This window comes from Peromyscus maniculatus, chromosome 1 (assembly GCF_049852395.1).
Source record: "Peromyscus maniculatus bairdii isolate BWxNUB_F1_BW_parent chromosome 1, HU_Pman_BW_mat_3.1, whole genome shotgun sequence".
In the NCBI taxonomy this organism is placed as follows: Eukaryota; Metazoa; Chordata; class Mammalia; order Rodentia; family Cricetidae; genus Peromyscus; species Peromyscus maniculatus.
In genome coordinates this window covers 113,179,017-113,197,955 of record NC_134852.1, presented here as the reverse complement: position 1 = coordinate 113,197,955, position 18,939 = coordinate 113,179,017, and the positions used below count along the sequence as shown (strand labels likewise).

Here is an 18,939-nt window from a genome sequence, read left to right as displayed (position 1 = left end):
CATGAAGGATATAGAAGGTCAAGGTCATTAAAAAAAAAAAAAAAAAAAACTCGCTGTCAGTTTCATGCTCAAGACATTCATCTTCCAGAGAACATCATGGGACTTTATTATTTCCAGGCCACATTTTCCTTCTGACCAAGCCTCAGTTTTCCTTTCAGGAAAATGGGCAGGAGGATAAGTACCATTCACTGAGGGAAACACATTCGAGATAGTGTAGTGTCCTAAGGCCTTGGAGAGATCACCAATTCTACTAAAGAAGTTCCAAGGGGAAATTGTCCTTATGAGAATTGGGTACCATAGAGACAAAGCCTTGACAACCGGGAATGGGGAGCAAGCTGGGTCCAGAAGTGTCCTCAGGCAGGCAGAGTTCTGAGGTAACAGGGGAAGGGAGGGGAACCAACCCTTCTTAGCCACAAGAGACCCATTCCCCAGGCTCTGACATTAAGGGTCAACAGGACCTCGTGGCTCAGGCTGGACAAACTTCTCCACACATGCTGGCATGTTCTTCTATTTCTCTTGCTGAGAACCGTAACTCGCAAATAGGGCACTGGACCCAGGAAGGCGACGGTGAGCTCTCTGGGGAGGACACCCACAGCACAGATGGCGAGGAAGACGAGGAGGAGGAGGGAGAAGATGGCCGGGATGGGGAGCTGTCTCCACAAGTGGCAGCATGCAAAGGGAGAGTCTCGATGCTGAAGGAGCCTGAGGAGGAAGAAGGAGATCAATAAACGGGGCCTGTTCCCACAGCGAGATGCCGGAGGAGGAGCTGCCGCCGCTATGCAAATGCTTGTGAGGGAAGTCTCCCATGGCTGAGTACGCCACACCTGAGAGACACCATCACGGATCCGCCAAACATTCATCAGACATTTACTATGTGCCCGACAGTACGTTAGGTGCCGAGGGATATGGATGTCCTTACAGAATGTGGAGTCTACTGGAAAGGGCCAGTTATGAGCACAAAGAACATGGCCACCAGGCCTGGACAAATCAAAACTTGTTTGGTGTGTGTGCACCATTTGCACTTGTGGGAGCCAGAGGCTGACATTAGCTATCTTCCTGCTTCTCCATCTAATTTTTTGAGAGGGGGTATCCTGTTGTACCTGGAGCTCACTAGTTATCTAGCGTGATAACTCACTGGCCAGTGAGTCTGTGGACGCTGTCTATCCCTGGCCCTCCAGCCTGGGGTTGCAGACACGGGCCGCCACACCCAGCTTTTACGTGGGTGCTGGGGATGCAAACTCAGGTCCTTGGAGTTGAGTCTCAGGTGCTTTACCCACTGCGCCGCCTCCCCAGCTCTACCGAATGGTTCCGCCAGTACCCACAGCCCGCCTCCCGTCTTCCGGACGAACGTCCCGTCTTTGGGCCCACAGTAGTCATACAGCTCACCTGTGCAGATGGGACACTGTCCAGTTGCCTGCACACCTTCGTCGTTCTTGGTCTGAGGTCGGTGCCGCCTCGGCCTTGTTCTTGCTGCCCGCCTCCTATCTGGCTGAGAACTTGAGGTGGACAACGGTCTGTGGGAAAGAACAGTTTAAGGCCAGCTAGCTGGGAGAGACCGAAGGCTGAAGAACACAGAATCCAGACCAGAAGCATGGAGAAGAGACCGGAAACAGCAACCCCGTCAGTCCTTGATTTTCCACTTGCTAGGACGGACTAGAGGAAGGCAGTTAACCTTTGAGCATCTGACAACAGGGTTTCTATCACTGTCCTCTGTTTTTTAAAAGTTAACTAGTTTTGAGATAGGGTCTTAGTATACAGTCCTGCATGGCCCAGAACTTGCTATGTAGACCAGGCTTTCCCAGAACTCAGAGCTCTGCCTATCTCTGCCTTCCAACACCTGGGATTAAAGGTATATGCCATCATGCCTGGTAGTTTTTTAATTTTAAAATTGATATTATGTACATAACATAAAATTAGCCTTTGGAAGTATAGATTAAGGATACTTCCAAGCTGAGTAACTACAGTTACTTTCACACCATTTTTATCAACTCCCGCTTTTCTGTGTGTCCCCAGACCCCAGCAACTGCTCATTTCAGGCTGGCCTGAAGCCTGCTGTGCATCCCAGCAGTCCTTGCAGTCACACTCGCACTCTTCCTGCCCTGGTCTCCTGCGAGGACCACAGGCCTGAGACGTCCGACTCACATTAGATCAGATGCCATCTACACACCTTCTCATTCTGGTTCACGGCGGGGCCAATTTCTGCCTATCTCCACGTGTGAAGACATCAGGACAAGGACAATCTTTCTCCGTGTAGTCTAAGAGATCAAGACCCAGACTGCCCGGGCTTGACTGAAGCCATAGTGAGGAGGGGTTCGGAGATCCCGAGGTCTGGAGGTGATGGCAGCCTGCCTACCTTTGGTCCTGCAATTTCCTTCTCTTCCTTCTGCCCACATCATTCTTCCTGTTTTGTTCTTCTGCTCTGGGCTCTGTATGAGAAACGCTCATTAGTTATTTATCGTCACACCAGACAAGGTGGCACACGCCTATAATCCCAGAACTCAGGAAGCCAAGACTGCAGGACAGCAAGTTCAAGACCAACTTGGGATGAATAATGAGATCTTTTCGTGAAAAACAAAAATCAAAACAAACTATCTAGCTGTTTACACATGGCTTCCACATTTTAAGTTTTCTTTTGAGGTATTTTTTCTATCTTCTTTGCCTGCTTAATTCCAGCCTGAGAATTCCCTAGATTCTCTGACTGGAACCTTGTCATCCTACCGTCTGTTCTTTCAGAGTATTTATCACAGTTTAGTTTTAGATTTCAGGGGTGACACAGACACCCACCTCTTCATTAAGATATGAGCATTGCTATTTTATTTATTCTAGGATCTCTGGCACCACACAGACTAGCACATACAGATATTCAATATATACACGTCAAATGAGCAGTAACAAAAACCAACAGTCACCATTTACCTCTTTATTCACAATTTCAGAAACTCTTGGTATAGCACTAAATGTATTTCAAAGTGCTTACACAATCTTAGTACCTTATCAATAGTAGATATCCCTAAATGCGTAGTTTCTTTTCAGCCTCTTCTCAAGACCATAAGCCTTTATCCTTATAGACTCTGAGACTCCCATTACCTACTGCCTGTTTGTATTGAGGGCCCTCTGAGTGTCCGTGGTATCTATGGCAAATGGCACAGTATCTGTGAATAGGTTGCAAAAAGCCATGACTTCACTAGGATGTGGTGGTGCACACCTTTAATCCCAGCACTTGGGAGGCAGAGGCAGGTAGATATCTGTTAGTTCCAGGCTAAGAGTTACTCCCTTGTCTCAAGGGAGTAAACACACACACACACACACTTCTGACTCTCACTCCTTCCCCTGCTACACCGTGAGATACTGACTCACCAGCCTCCTTGAATGAGCTGGAATAGCATCCTTTCCAGAAGAGCCCTGAGATGCCTGCAGCCATTTCTCTCTCTTTTCTTTTCTGAGACAGGGTCTCAGGTTGCTCAGGCTGGCTGGGAGCTAGCTCTCCATGTACTGAGAATGAATGACCTTGACTACTGATCCCTCTGCCTCCTCCACTCCCCAAGTGCTGGGATGGAGGCATTTACTAGCCCTGTCTTTCTGAGACAATCACAGAACACTGAGATTGTAATAAGCTAAGGTATTATTTGGTTTAGCCCCTTTCCTATAAAGGTGAGGGAGCTGAAGCAAAGACAAGGATTCCTGATTCCTAGGCCAGTGTTCTTTCAACTATTATATAAGATTTAACTTCTCTTCTTCCCTGACTATTTTTCTCCTTGAAGACAGTGAGCCATCCCAGTACAGCAGGGAAGGGTCAGGGAGGGAGGGCAGTGTCAGGCACAGAAGGAACAGATCCTGGGGCCTCACCTGCACTCTGTGGATGACTGGGACCTGGTTCCCCATGGCCGTTCTTTGGGCTCACCACCCCGGCCGGAGGTGCCCTGTTGGCAGCAGAAAGCACCATGTGGGCCGCCCGCCCCAGCGGCCCTGGCTGCAACTGCTTCAGCTTACCCTTGAGCTCTGAAATTTCCTTGGTGCTCCTGCAGAGAAACAGTATTTTGTTTCACTCAGAATGCAAACTTTATTCTATTTACTCCAACCAACCAAGACAGTTCGCTATCCTGACATGCTTAGACATAAGTGATTAACCCGGGGACCATAGGCTGGGTTTCTGTGCCCCTGAGCTACATGGTCTTTCCCTTACACGAGAAATATCAACAGCAGGTACATACGTCTGGGGATCTGGGAAGAATGTCCTCCGGATAGAAGGATTAGTCAGCCAGGGCCTAGGCTCAGACTCCAGCATATCCGAAGAGTTCTGAGGAGAAAATGAAGACGTAAATACCCAGATTCACCTGCAGGGGGCACTGCTGCCTAGGGATGCAACATGATTGTATCCGCAGTAACTTTTACATATTTGCTGGTGTGTGCAATCTGAGATGCTGCAATTTTGTATGCTAAGGGTTTTGTCACAATCAGAAGGGCTCTGGGAATAAAAGAATTCACACTACTGGGTAAAACAGGCCTATGGGGACTGATGGAAACAGGGTTTCTCTGTGTAGCTTTGCGCCTTTCCTGGAGCTCACTTGGTAGCCCAGGCTGGCCTCGAACTCACAGAGATCCGCCTGGCTCTGCCTCCCGAGTGCTGGGATTAAAGGCGTGCGCCACCACCGCCCGGCTCTTGTAAACTTTTAAAATATATAAAATATATATCTACATCATACTTTAAATTTGTATATAAATAAAAATAAATTTGTATAAGTGTAAATTATAGAAAGTTCAAGGCCAGCAAAAAAAATAAAAAAATAAAAAAGCTGGGTGGTAGTGGCATACAACTTTAATCCCAGCACTGGGGAAGCAGAGGCAGGAGGATAGCTGTGAGTTTGAGGCCAGCCTGGTCTACAGTGAGAGTTCCAGGACAGCCAGGGCTATACAGAGAAACCCTGTCTCAAAACAGAAGCAAAAAGAAAACTCCTGAGAGCTCCACCTGCCTGCCTCTGTCTCTCAAGTGCTCAAATGGACGACCCAGGCAGGTATATAAAATAACGATACAGAGGGCTTTGCAGGGCAGCCAGGCAGGACACAATGTCGGAGGGGCCGTAGGGAGCCTTGGGGCTTCCAAGTGCTGACGTGAGAGCTCTCTGCAAGCCCAGGAATAACATATGAGGTTAAGCTGAGACTCAAAAAGAATTTCAACATGGCTAAAGAACAGTGCTTCAACAGCTTTGTGTAGACTGTATGCAAGGCTCACTTCCATCTCTGCCATGTAAAAGAAGAAAAGGGAGAGGCTTATTCCACAAGTCCAGGGTGTTCGGTCCAAAGGAGACTCCAACTTCCCAAACTCCAGAAGGAGTCTAACGATTTAGAAATGCACTCAACCTGGACTACAGGAGGATTTCTTTTCTGGCTGCTGATAAAAGCCAGCTTTCCTCAGGAACTTAGGAAGCCAGTTCCCCTCAACTAAAAAGAGTTATTTCCCGGGCTCGAGAGATGGCTCAGAGGTTAAGCACACTGGCTGTTCTTCCAGGTCCTGAGTTCAATTCCCAGCAACCACATGGTGGCTCACAACCACCTATAACGCCTTCCGGTGCCCTCTTCTGGTGTGCAAGCATACATGCAGGCAGAACACTGCATACATAATAAATAAATAAATCTTAAAAAAAAAATTATTTCCCTCATCACTGGCAGAAGGGACAAATGCCCACCTGTGGTGCCTACAACACACGGAAGTGCATGCTGGCCAATCTGTCCCCTCAGCATCAGGAGTACCTGTCACACATGTCATAGCCCATGCTGGTGTCCTGCCTTGCCCACCTTCTTCCTACCCTAAACTCGCTCTAGCTCACAGGCTCCCCTCCCCCCAGCTACTCATTCTTCTTATAACCCCACTATGTTTGCTATGTGAGCGCCTCTGGCTATTCTCTCTCTACAATAAAACCTCCCTGGTAACCATACCATGGAGAGGTCATGCCATGAGTTTATACACAGGGAATTTCATATTCTCTCTCTCTTTCTGTGCTTACTTTTCTTCAATTAAGCATCAGGTTTTAACTAGGAGCTGAAAAGAAAAAACTAAACCCTCGCTCCACCACTGAACATATACATAGGTGGGCCCAGAGCCTCCACTGCACATGCCTGGGTGTGCCCAGAGCCTCCACTGCACATACCTGGGTGGGCCCAGAGCCTCCCAGGACAGGGAGATCCACCACAGAGTCAGCTGAGGGGTCCAGAGAGGACCGCACCCGGAGGAAGGCCAGGCCAAAGGACTGGTGACGTGTGAAAGGTTGCGAGCAGGTCAGTCGAAGTCGATCCCATGATTCTCCTGAGGCTGGAGTCAGGAAATCATCTCAAGGAAAGAAAAAAGGAGAGAAAGGAGGGGCTGGAGAGAAGGCTCAATAGTTAAGAGCACTTGTTATTCTTGCAGAGGACCAGAGTTCAGTTCCCAGCACCCATGCCAGGTGGTTTAAAACTGCCTGTAACTCCAGGGGACCTCACACCCTCTTCTGGCCTCCTCAGGCACCAGTACACATACACACCCCTCCCACATATACACAAATAAAAAATAAAAATAATTATTTAAAAAGGAGAGAGAGAGAGAGAGAGAGAGAGAGAGAGAGAGAGAGAGAGAAGAAAGCTGGGTGTGGAAGTGCATGGTTGTAATCTCAGCCCAGGAGCTCCTTGGTTGCAAAGCAAGTTTGAGGTCTGCTTAGGCTACATGAGACCCTAGAGAGAGGAAAAAAGAGAGAGAGGGACGTGTTAGTGTGTGTGTGTGCTCTCGTGCATGCTCATGCACACTCGCACAGGCTTGAGCAACCGAGAAGAAAATGTGCTGCATTAACTGTTATTAGTCGGGAGGCAGGAAGGGAGAAAATCCAAAACTGAAGAAAGGGAAGACAAGACAAGGCCACGGCTACACACAGTAAACGCCAACGGGAGGAGGAATGGACATCACTAGCACGTGTCCCTTCAGGCTCTGATGCTCAGAGAAAGGTTTGCCAGGCAGGCAAGGCAGGGCCCTTTCAGCCTAGCTCCTTGTCTTCTATCCACTCCTCCATCATTGTTTCATACCAGTCTCCACCTTCCTGAGCCATGAGGCTCAACCTCCTCTATGCAGCCACTCACAGCATCCGAAGCCAATACCACAAACTTGACTTCTTTGATTCCTAGCATTATCCAGTCAGTCAGTACATCATCCCCTATACCTCACATAAACGCTTCCAAAATCTCACTCTTCCTTTACAACAAGATAAACACCTCCAATTTAAACACAGATAAACAGATTGCAATTCCCTAGAGTCCAGGGATCTTATCTTATGCATCTGTTACACTGCTCAGTGAACACAGAGATTTGCATAAGCAGAATTCAGGACACACTATATATTATATAAATATAGCCAGCATGGAGCTTTTTACCACACACAAAAATTTATTCTATACCTTTCTCTTTTTTGTGGTGCTAGGGATTAAATAAAACAGGGATCAAATAAAAAACATAGCAATCACTGGGTGTGGTGCCATGTGCCTGAAATTCCAGCTCCTGAGAGGCTAAGGCAGTAAGTATTTAAGGCTAGCCTAAGCTGCACGAGACCCTGTCTCAACAACCCAAACCCTAAAACATGATAATGTATCAGGCAACAATAAGTCAGAGGTAAATATATCAATCATAGCTCAGAAATACTCCTGACATTTTCACCAGGCAGAACTCACACAATGCATTAGCTTACTCTCTTCTAAACACAGGCTCTCGTCCATGGTCTATACCCAGCAGCACTTAGACCCACCTCTGCACTGCATCTGTCCTTGGAAACACCCCCACACCTGCTTTTGCCCTCTTTACCATCTTTAAACATCCGGACTCCGGAGCGGTTCTTGCCCTCCTTTGAATCAGCGAGGGACATTAGCATGGTTGCAGGGAGAAGGGTGACGAAAGGTCTGTCCAGGGGCCAGGAAGAACGACCCACGTCAATCTGCAGGAAAGCACAGCCACAGTTACCTGGGGACGGAAGGTGGAGAGAAGGGCGACCATGAGAGAATGACTACAGGGTACAGTACTGGGGGGGGGAACACTCCACCCTAGAGCTCCTCAGGAGCCAGAAAGTTCTGGCGACATGGGGAGTCACACAGAGAGCCACCAACTGGGATGGAATGAAAGCTTAGTCCATCAAGTGATAGCGAAGGTTCACCATGGCCACCACAGTCCGAAACCTGCCCTGGAAATCACTGTTAAGGAACCCAACAGCTTTCTGTCCTGAGAAAGCAAAGACAGTGGTCTCTAACAAGTCTTTAGGGAATTCTAAGGCCAACTTTTTTGTTTGTTTTTGAGACAGGGTCTTAGTATGTAGCCTTAGCTAGCCTGGAGCTCAATTATGTAGACCAGGCTGGTCTTAAACTCAAGAGATCGGCCTGCTTCAGTCTCCTTAATGCTGGGATTAAAGGGATGTGCCATCATGCCTGGCATCAACTATTGTAATCTATAAACTCCGATGCACTGTGCACTTTTCAGCATCCTCCTGACACTGATCTTTAGAGATGATAAGGATTCTGTTTGTTAGTATCAATTATTATCCAGTGCCCTAAGGCTTTACCCAGACCAGAGTTCACAGCGTAATTCCAGAAGCGCCATCACATTGTATTCTCTTTGTGTACGTGTACATGAATGCACGCTACCCGTGTATGGCGGCCAGAAAACAACCTGGTTGCTGTTCCTCAGGTGCTGTCCACCTTGTCTTTTTAAAAATTATTTTATTTCATGTGTATGGGTGTTTTGCCTGCATGTATGTCTGTGTACCACTTATGTGCCTGGTACCCTCAGGGGCCAGAAGAGGGAGTCAGATCCCCTGGAACTGAAGTTAGTCATCATGTGGGTCCTGGGAATTGAACCTATTTCCTTTGGAAGAGCAGCCAGTGCTCTTAACCACCGAGCCATCTCTCCAGCAGCCCCACCTTGTCTTTTTGTTTTGTTTTTCAAGACAGGGTTTCTCTGTCTAGTCCTATTTGTCCTAGAACTTACTCTGTAGACCTGGCTGGCCTCAAACTCAAGAGATCCACCTGCCTCCACCTCTCAAGTGCTGGAATTAAAGACATGCACCACCACTACCCTACAGCCCATCTTATGGCATCAAACTCATAGACATCCTCCTGACTCTGCCTCCTGAGTGCTGGGATTAAGGGTGTTCACCACCCCGCTAGGCTGGAGGCATTTTTATTTTTTTCGAGACAAGGTTTCTCTGTGTAGCTTTGATGCCTGTCCTGGATCTTGCTCTGTAGACTAGGCTGGCCTCAACTCACAGAGATCCACCTGGCTCTGCCTCCTGAGCGCTGGGATTAAAGGCGTGCGCCACCACCGCTGCCGCCTGGCTGGAGGCATTTTTAAAGTTGAGGTTCCCTCCTCTCAGGTGACTTTAGCTTGGGTCAAGCTGACATAAAAGTATGCAGCACACCAGTGATCTCCAGGTAGCAGTTTGTCTCACCTCCCAACACTGGGATCACAGGGAGTGTGCCTCTATATTTGGCTTTGTGTATGTGTGTGAGTGGAAGCCAGAGGACAAGTGCAAGCGTGAGTCCTCACCTTCCTCCTTGTTTGAGGCAGGTTGTCTCTGCTGTTCCCTGCTGTGTTAGACATACTAGCTTGCCCATGAACTTTCCTGCTTCCTATATCACCACAGGGGCACTGGGATTACAAATGTGGACTATCCCATCTGGGTCTCCTGTGGATTCTGAGAATTCAACTGATCCTTATACTCGTATGGCAACTGCTTTTCCACTGAGCCATCTCCCTAGCCCATGCCTAGCTTTAAATGTGGGTTCTGGGGGTCAGACTCTAGTCCTCATGTACTAGGCAAGGTCTTTACCAAGTGAGCTGCAGTCTCTGCTCTACATTGTAGTCTCTATGAACGAAGACCCAGGAGTTTTCCAACACCAAACCATCTCCAAGGGCAAACACAACATTTTCCCTTCACATCTAGGCAGGGCTTATTCCAGAAGGCTACTCAGTCAGAACAAACTGAGAGAGCTGAGGGGAGTGGTTAGTCATGTCATTCCTGTTTTCCCTCACAGGTCCCAAAGGCCCGAGATTCACTCACCGACATCGATGTAACTTATGGGGACCACCCTCTCCAGCTGAAGCTCCACTTTCAGTTTCCCACTCTTGTCCCGAGGACAGCTGAGCCAAGGTCCCCTATGACTGTCTGGGTTCAGCAAGTTCTCCACAGGATACTTGGGATCCTACATCCGAGAGGAAGAGAAAAATCAGGACGGGTTCTGAGCTCACAGGGAAAAAAGGATACCTTAGAACAAGGGACATCTGTAATCCCGTCCGCTGAGGCATCTCAACATGAGAAGGCACAGGGGCATCCACAGGAACCAGCCTGACTCATGCAGTAGACACCATTAACTTCTACCTCACTTATCACACTACCTCACTTACTCCTCCTAAGGATTCTTGAGTTGTTACTCTGACTTCTGCGTAGTTAAGAGATAATAAACTGAAGCTTATGGGGCTTTAAAACTCACCTAAGTAACTAAACAAAGCAGAATCCCAGATTTTTAAAACTAGAGCTTTTAACACTACATTAATAGTTCTTTATTCATAAGACTCTTACACAAGCTGGGCGGCGGCAGTGGCAGCAGTGAACACCTTTAATCCCAGCACTCGGGAGGTAGGGCCAGGCAGATCTCTGTGAGTTCGAGGCCAGCCTCGGCTACAAAGTGAGTTCCAGGATAGGCTCCAATGCTACACAGAGAAACCTTGTCTCAAAAAAACCCCCCCAAAACCAAAAACAACAACAACAACAACAAACAAACAAACAAGACTTTTACACAGATACTTATTTTTTTTCTTTTAATTTATTCTTCTCTCATATATTACATTCTGACCACTGTTTCACCTCCCTCTCCCGTATCTCTCCTCTCCCCCAGATCCACTCCTCCAATTCCCTTTAGAAAAGGGCAGGCCTCCCAGGTGTATCAACCAAACATGGCATATCAAGTTACAATAAGACTAGGCTCACCCCCTCATATTAAATCAATACCAGGCAATCCACTAAGAAAAAGGTCCCAAGAGCAGGCAACAGAGCCAGCGACAACCCCCACTCCCAATGTCAGGGCTCCCACAAGAACACCAAGCTACACAACCATATCATATATGCAGAAGACCTAGGTCAGACCTATATTGGCTCCCTGACTTTTGGTTCAGTCTCTACACAAACATTTACTTTATTTTTTAAAAATATTTATTAGCCAGGCGGTGGTGGTGCATGCCTTTAATCCCAGCACTTGGGAGGCAGAGGCAGGCGGATCTCTGTGAGTTCGAGGCCAGCCTGGTCTCCAAGGCGAGTTCCAGGAAAGGTGCAAAGCTACACAGAGAAACCCTGTCTTGAAAAAAAAAATTTTATTTATTATGAATACAGTGTTCTGTCTGCCATGTTTGACTGCACACCAGACACATCATAGGTGGTTATGCACACCAGACACATCATAGGTGGTTATGAACCACATGTGCCTGCTGGGAATTGAACTACGGAACTCTGGAAGAGCAGTCAATGCTCTTAACCTCTGAGCTGAGCCATCTCTCCAAACCCCACCCCTCCTACATTTATTTAACTCTAATATAATTCTATGAAATAAGATTTTGTTTACGTAGTCCAGGCTAGCCTCAAACATAAATTCCTCCTGAGGGTTAAAATTGTAGATGTGCACCACTACGACCAGCAAAAGATTGTATTCTTAATTTACAAAGGGTGCTTAGATATAAGTGATTATTCAAAGTCACTGATAGTGACAATGAGATTTAAGAAATCCCAAATTCACTAATGCAAATGCAAATCCTTTTTGGTTGAGAAGCTTTGAGCAAACAAACGACTTTCTTCCTCTGGTTCTAAATTTCTTTTTAAGTAAAAGAGAAAACCGTATTCACGGTTTTTGTTTTTTTAGAAACAGGCATCTCAAGGATGACTGTCTGATTCTGCTTCCCAAGTGCTGGGATTATAAGCATGCACCTCCATACCCAGCTTTCTCCCCCTTTCTTTTTTTCTTTTTAATGAACATAGGTGTTTTGCCCATAGGTATGTGCCCAAAGAGGCCCAAAAGGGGTGTCAGATCCCCTGAAGCTGGAGTTACAGCTGGTTGTGTCAGGTGGGTGCTGGGAACTGAACCAGGGTCCTTTGGAAGACCAGCAACTGTTCATAACTGCTGAGCCATCTCTCCAGCCCCAGCTGCACCCAGCTTTGACTCATGGTTTTTTTTGTTTTTTTGTTTTTCTTTTTTCGAGACAGGGTTTCTCTGTGTAGCTTTGCACCTTTCCTGGAACTCGCTTTGGAGACAAGGCTGGCCTTGAACTCACAGAGATCCGCCTGCCTCTGCCTCCCCAGTGCTGGGATTAAAGGTGTGCGCCACCACCACCCGGCGACTCATGGTTTTTAACTATTTTTTTGTTTTGTTTTGTTTATTTCCACAATAAAATCCTTCTTTTAACTATAATTTCACATGTGTGTGAATATTTTTCTCAAGATAAAAGTAAAGCTCTAATTAAAATACAGGTTGGGGAGGGAGGCTAAAGATGTACTTTGATGCTTCTCTTCAGCTTCTAGAACAGTCTCTATAGAAACCACGACGTTAGAAGACTGCTAACATTCTCTAAGATCCTATGACAAAACATTTGAAGGTAGGTATTGTGGTATATGTCTATAATTCCAGCACTCAAGTGGATGAGGCAGGATGATTAAGAGTCTGAGGCCAACCTGGGATACACAGTGAGTTCAAGGCTGGCCTGAGCTACATGGCAAGATCTTATCGCAAACAACAACAACCCCCTGCCCCCCCACCAAAACCCCACAAAAGCAACAATACTCAAACAAAGGCAGGTACATCTCTGTGAGTTTGAGGCCAGCCTGGTCTACAAAGTGAGTACTAGGCTAGTCAGGGATATAGAGTGAGCCTTTGTCTCACAAAAGAAGAAAAAGAGGGAGAGGAAGACAATGATGACAGTTCAAGCGACTTCAGGTAAGGAGGGCTAAGACGATTTCTATTTCATGGGTTAATATAGTAGTTCCTAAGCACCATCTAAGGGGGCTCTCTGAAATGTGTGGGGATCAAAAAATAATAATTTATTTACTTTTATATGTGTATGAATGTTTTTCCAGGATGCATATACCCACATCATGTATATATCTGTTGGATTCCCTGGACCCAGGGTTAAGGATGGTTGGGAGCCACCATATAAATGCAAAGAATTGAAACTAAGTCTTATGCAAGACAAGTGCTCTTAACCATTGAGCCAGCTCTCCAGCCCTGTGTGGGGATGCTTTTAACTGTCAAAATTACCATGAAGTAGTATTGTCATAGGGCCTGGGAACCAGGAATGCTAAATATTCTACCATGCCTATGACACTGCTATAAAATGGACCTAGCTACCCAAATGTCAATGAGTAGCTTAGCACCCCTCAAAAACGATTAGTGTACTGGGAGGAAAGAGACGGGGTTAATGGATGAAGCAAATGACTGGAGGAAAGGATGGGAAGTCTCCAGTAATCCCCATGGTAGATCAGCATTGGGCCCAACGTGGGAACTGTAGAACTTTCCATAAAGTGAGCATATTTGATGGTGGTCATTATATCCTCAGTTAAGTATGGCCTTGAGTGCCCTTGATTAATTTCCATGGCAGTTTGACCAAACTGCCCTTCTAGAAACTCTGGCACAGACAGGCCTGCAGTTTTGTCAGCTATCTACAAACCATGGACAGTCTTTTACAGCTATTCACTCTTCTTAGTCATCAAAAGAAAAGTAATCAGCTGGGCAGTGGTGGTGCACACCTTTAATTCCAGCGGAGGCAGAGGCAGGCGGATCTCTGTGAGTTTAAGGCCAGCCTGGTCTACAGAGTGAGTTGCAGGACAGCCAGGGCTACACAGAGAAACCCTGTCTCGATAAACCATTTTTTTAAAAAAAAAAGCCATCATGGCTGGTGACTAATATACCTGAGAGGAAAATGATACTACATGGCTGATCTTCACAGGAGCCATCAGAGGTCACCAGTTTCCTCAAGTACACGGCAAATATGCTTCCTCCCAGGATATCTTCTGCCACCACAGTGGCACTGCCTATGTTTTGCTCTTGGTAGCTTTTGAGAGAATAAGAATCCTCACATTACTCCTGGAGGAAAAAAAAAAAAAGAACAAAAGCAACATAAGCTACCCATTCTTATTTCTTTGATAATAAGAACTATTTACAGAAGTCAGCTCATTTCTCAGGGCCACCATGGCCTGTAGGAAGCAAAGCTGGATCATCTAGAGACACCTTTCCCCCACAATTGTGAGACAGCCTCAAGAAAACAAAGGAGAAAATTAAAAAGACAAAACAAAACTGTTATTATAGTAATGCTGGATTTATAAAATTCCCAAGAACATGAATGGTGCCTTGAATCATTTATCTCTGTCCCTGGGAGCTGAGGACATAGTAAGGATGGGCAACAAATGTACAACTAATCACAGTATAGTACTCTGCTTTCTCTGTTCAAGGAAACCTCCTAAGTTAGCTTTTCATTCCTCCAAGCTGGGAGTGGTGTCCCATGCCTGTGATCCTAGCATTTGGAAGGCTAAGTCACGAGGACAGTTGAAAGCCAGCCCTGCTACACAGCAGGTTCAAGGCTAGCTTGGGGTATACAGCCAGACCTGATTCAAAATAAGGTGTTCTTGGGCCAGTGAGTATGGATAAACATTGTTTTTTCCTTTTTGTTTTTCAAGACAGGGTTTCTCTGTGTAGCCCTGGCTGTCCTGGAACTAGCTCTGTAGACCTGGCTGGCCTTAAACTCACAGAGATATATGACTGTCTCTGCCTACCGAGGACTGGGATTAAAGGCGTGTGCCACCAAGGCTGAAATTTTAAATATATGCAAAAATACACAGAAAATAAATTAACTCTGTTCATCACTCATGGTCAATAATCCTCTGGTAACAAGTATTTTAAAGATACCTGAATGTCTTTAGGTAGGGGAGGGTCTCCCAAGATTATTATTATTATTTTTTTTTTGAGACAATATCTTGCTACATAGTCCTGGCTGACATTGTATCTGCTATGCAGCTGAAGCTGGCCAAATATTTTTTTTTAAATTAAATTTCTGTTTTACATTTATTTGTTTTGTATGTAGGCGGACGAGTATATACATGAAGGAGTCAAATCTTCTCCTTCTGCCATGAGGGTCCTGGGGATGGAATGCAGGTCATTAGGCAACTGCCTTCTCCCACCGAGTCATTTTTCCCCCCAAAGGACTTATATTTTATGCATTTGAGTATTTTGCTTGCATATATCTAAATACACTACATATGTTCCTGGTGCTGCAGGAAGCCGGAAGAGGGTGTCAGACCTGGAACTGGAGTTACAGGTTATTGTGAGGACTGGAGAGATGGCTCAGAGGTTAAGAACACTGGTTGCTCTTCCAAAGGTCTTGAGTTCAATTCCCAGCAACCACATGGTGGCTCACTACCATCTATAATGAGATTTGGTGCCCTCTTCTGGCCTGCAGGGATGTGTGCAGGCAGAAAACTGTATACATAATAAACAAATAAATCTTAAAACAAACAAACAAACAAACAAACAAAAAACCCCAGATGAAAAAACCCCAGATGATTGTGAACTGCCATGTAGGTGCTGGGAATCGAATCTGGGTCTCCTGCAAGGCAGCGAGTGCTCTTAATCTTTGAGCCATCTCTCCAGTCCACACACTGAGCCATCTTGCTGGCTCCTAAGAAATTATGTTTGAGATGAAGGTCTTACTATGTTGTTTAGCCCAGCCCTGAACCCCAGGTCCTCCTGCCTCAGCCTCTCAAATGTTGGGGTCTTAGGCATGGGCCATCACATTCATGTCAGGGTGGTTTTCAACTTCTGGGATCAAGTAACTTTGCCTCAGCCTCATGAGTAGCATATACCATCAGACCCGAATTTTTCTTCCAATAGTCTCCCTGAAAATATGAGTCCAGGAATCCTGATACATTCCTGGCCATAATGGCTTTCTACTCTATTCATCACCAAAGTTTTCTATTTTCTCATGCTATTGCTCCTACTTGGAATACTTGCTCTCTTTACAACTTATTTATTTTGATGTTCAAATGACACACACACACACACACACACACACACACAAAACCCTACCCAATCAGTTCAAGGTAACTGGTGTTCAAATCTCTCTCTCTCTCTCTCTCTCTCTCTCTCTCTCTCTCTCTCTCTCTCTCACACACACACACACACACACACACACACACACACACACACACACACAACCCTACCTTAATCAGTTCAAGGTAACTGCTCCATCCGGCCAATTCTCACTTGGTATTTAACTAGGTGCCTCCTCATGTAACAACTATATGTTTATGTCTTATGTCTCTTGATAAGATTGTGAGCTCCTGGACAACAGGATTTTTTGTTTGACTCATTCTTAAATATGTAATGTTTACATATTTAAGGGAGAAAACACACAGATGATTAGCAATTATCTGCTCATTGAGGTCCTCCAGGTTCTGCAGCTCTCGACCTTTTTGAGGGTTAAGATCCCGGACTAGGTTGCTTCTGTTCATTTTCTTGTTGGTCACCCTCCTCCCTTTCAGCTACTCCTCTCAATTGACAAATCGCAACGCCTCTCACCCGCGTCCACGAACCTTAAGAAGTCGGGGCAGCTTCAGCTCCTGGGCTCCAATCTTATTCTCCCGCCAAATCGGTCCGGTGACCTCCGCCTTCTGGCCCGAGCGCCACCCCGCCTACAGAAGCTCAGGGACGCATTTTGGGGTTTAAAGAAGCCGCTTTTCTGAAAGATGGCTCCCACTGAGGCAAGACAGCAATTACTCATCTAAAAACAACAAAAACCCCGCGTGCTTGTGTTTTTAGGTGTACTTTTATTCACTACACTCTTCCCGTAGCGAGCGAGATTTAAACTTCCGGGTCGGACTCGATGCCGCATGGGAAATGTAGTTCTTGGTTGCACACGCGTCTCTGCCCGTAGCCCAAGCGAGGGAGCGTCGCAAAATTAGCGCATTCAGGGACCCTCTTTTGTTGCTCTCCGTAGTGACGACTGGTGAACTATTTACACTAAAATAGCACAGGCACAATTCTTGTTTTTCCGAGGACGCTTTCCTGTTGAAGCTTGGTAGTGCCTGAGAGTTGCCCCTTCTTAATTCCGAAGGAGCAGGTAGACGGTCTCTTGGTTCCTCACAGGCATCTGCCCGTCTTGAAGCCCCGCCCAGGCCGCGCCTCCGATTGGCTGCGAGCGCTTGAGCGGCGGAAGCAGCTGGCTCGCGGGGGACAGGGGTGGGGGCCGGCCGTGAAGATGGCGGCAGTGGTGGAGGTGGAGGTTGGAGGAGGTGCTGTTGCGGAAAGGGAGCTAGATGAGGTAAGAGGGATTGAGGGACAAGAAAAGGAGCGACAGCCTGACGGTGGAAGGAGAGGGAGTGAGGAATATCGGGAGCCGGAGGCCCTGGGAGAAGCGGGCAAGATCCCGAGGAAAGAGGGCGCTGACAGGGAGGCGGATTTTCCGTGAGGGAAAGCTGAGGGCTTCTGACTCAGGGACCCCGAGGCGTTGCTGGTGCAGTAGATGGGCAGCCGCTTTAACTGGGTGGTGATGGCGGGAAGGCCAGAGAGGTGGGAACATTAAAGATTTTGAGATTCTTAGATGGAGGTCTAAGGTAGGACTAAGGGGCTGGTAGGAGTAGCTTTAACTGGAGGGGCGTGGACGCCTGTAAGGCAAGGCCGAGGCTTTCCCTTTGGGGAAGGACTCCAAGCCTGACCTGAAGGCTGGGGACACAGATCGGGAAGCATTGCTTAGTATACCGGTCTGACAGCTTTGAATTGTTTTTAGGTAGGGACCATCTTATTTGTCCTTACAGGTTAGGGTTTGTACATACCGCATGCTCAGTAGAATTGTGGCCGAGGAATGAATGAATAATTGTGAATGAATGAATAATTTTGTAACAGAAAACGGTCCATTTGTTCATTGAACAAACATTGTTACTTCTGTGTTCAGTCCTGGGCTAAGTGCTCGGGACACAAGACCAGAGACCTTCTTCTTGTAACGTCTACAGTGTGGTTATGGGATAAGAAGAGGCATTGCATTACAGGTCTAGTGGTGGTTCTGAGAAGAGGGCTAGGGGACGTTTCCCAGTTGTGGAATGGTTTTTGAGTTCATCTTCATTCTCATTCATTCTCCTTCATCCTCCCTTCCCCTCCTCTCAACGGGTTCCTTCCAGGTGAGCTTGAAAAGGTATGAACCCTTTATCTAATAGGCATTTAACAATGGGGGTGTTGAATGACGTGTGGTCCTTGAAGGAGACATTGAGCTTGGAAGAAATGAAAAGTACAGGACTCTGTAGAGGGAAGCGAAGGTCAGAAAGATAAGGGGCAGTCTGAGGCCAAATGGTCAGTGATCGTTTCGAGTTGCTTTGTGGTCTTCTCTGTGACAGCGTATGGGCTGAGATCATACCAGAGGAACAGAAGGGAAAGTAGTGATTGTCAGGGAGGGCGGCAGTGGCTTCTCGGGAGGGTCGGATTTTTTCAGGGCTCTTGCTCTGTGCTTGGTTTGGGATAGAGAGGTGAAGAGCCTCAGGAAGGGAGTAGGTGTAGGAAATAATGACAGTTGCATGGCGTGAGGTTAATTTGTTTCCCCCCTTCTGGTTGTAATTAATAAAGAGAGCACACGAGACTAACAGATGACAGGTGGTCTAGTTTCTTACCAGCCAGTTTAAAGACCAAAGGTGTTTGAACTCTGCTTGGTTGGGAAGGGGAAGCGGTTGTAGAAATAACCTCCAAGGCCCCTTCTAGTTTTACGTTTCTGTGTTGGCAGTTGGCTGCTATTAATTGAGGTATTTTGAAAACACCTTAAAGTAGTAAATAGTGTACTGAAATTAAAATTTATGGTTTATTAGTCATGGGTCTTCATTGAGATAGTTTCATGTGTCTTAATTTTTTAGACAGGGTCTTAGT

The 18,939-nt window shown here is 46.6% G+C and overlaps 2 protein-coding genes across 7 annotated transcripts in view; one reads left to right on the top strand and one right to left on the bottom strand.

The window, feature by feature from the left end:
* Positions 1-82: 82 nt before the first annotated feature.
* Positions 83-17,207, bottom strand: Xndc1n (XRCC1 N-terminal domain containing 1, N-terminal like). Of its 4 annotated transcripts, none has more exons than XM_042280673.2 (10): positions 16,626-17,207; positions 13,950-14,124; positions 10,062-10,203; positions 7,817-7,972; positions 6,147-6,325; positions 4,212-4,297; positions 3,847-4,019; positions 2,354-2,426; positions 1,387-1,514; positions 83-702 (listed from the first exon to the last, which is right to left on the bottom strand). In XM_042280673.2, the coding sequence occupies exons 2-10, from the start codon at positions 13,992-13,994 to the stop codon at positions 467-469; spliced, it is 1,218 nt and encodes a 405-aa protein (XP_042136607.1). In that variant the 5' UTR covers positions 13,995-14,124; positions 16,626-17,207; the 3' UTR covers positions 83-466. The 4 variants fall into 4 exon arrangements, with proteins under 4 accessions (XP_042136607.1, XP_042136614.1, XP_076404920.1 ...); XM_042280680.2 differs by having other exon boundaries at positions 7,817-7,946; positions 16,626-17,128; XM_076548805.1 differs by having other exon boundaries at positions 16,254-17,122.
* Positions 12,636-18,939, top strand: part of Rnf121 (ring finger protein 121) — a 68,568-nt gene continuing 62,264 nt past the window's right edge. Inside the window, exon 1 of one of the 3 annotated variants that reach the window (XM_076548812.1) lies at positions 12,636-12,978. Coding sequence is in view for 1 of the 3 variants with exons in the window: in XM_006993296.4 (XP_006993358.1) it covers positions 17,291-17,353 (63 nt within the window). In the remaining 2 variants the exon portion in view is untranslated. Of the gene's footprint in view, positions 12,979-17,105; positions 17,354-18,939 lie in introns of those variants that run through there. The other 2 variants (XM_006993296.4, XM_076548815.1) reach the window with 2 other exon arrangements.

Excerpts from the sequence above, each read along its gene's own strand:
- Xndc1n (XM_042280673.2), bottom strand. The coding sequence starts at position 13,994 with ATGGCTCCTGTGAAGATCAGCCATGTAGTATCATTTTCCTCTCAG. Across the intron at positions 4,020-4,211 it reads TTCTTCCCAGATCCCCAGAC|GAGCACCAAGGAAATTTCAG; the intron begins GTATGTACCTGC and ends GTTTCTCTGCAG. Across the intron at positions 2,427-3,846 it reads CAGTCATCCACAGAGTGCAG|AGCCCAGAGCAGAAGAACAA; the intron begins GTGAGGCCCCAG and ends TTTCTCATACAG.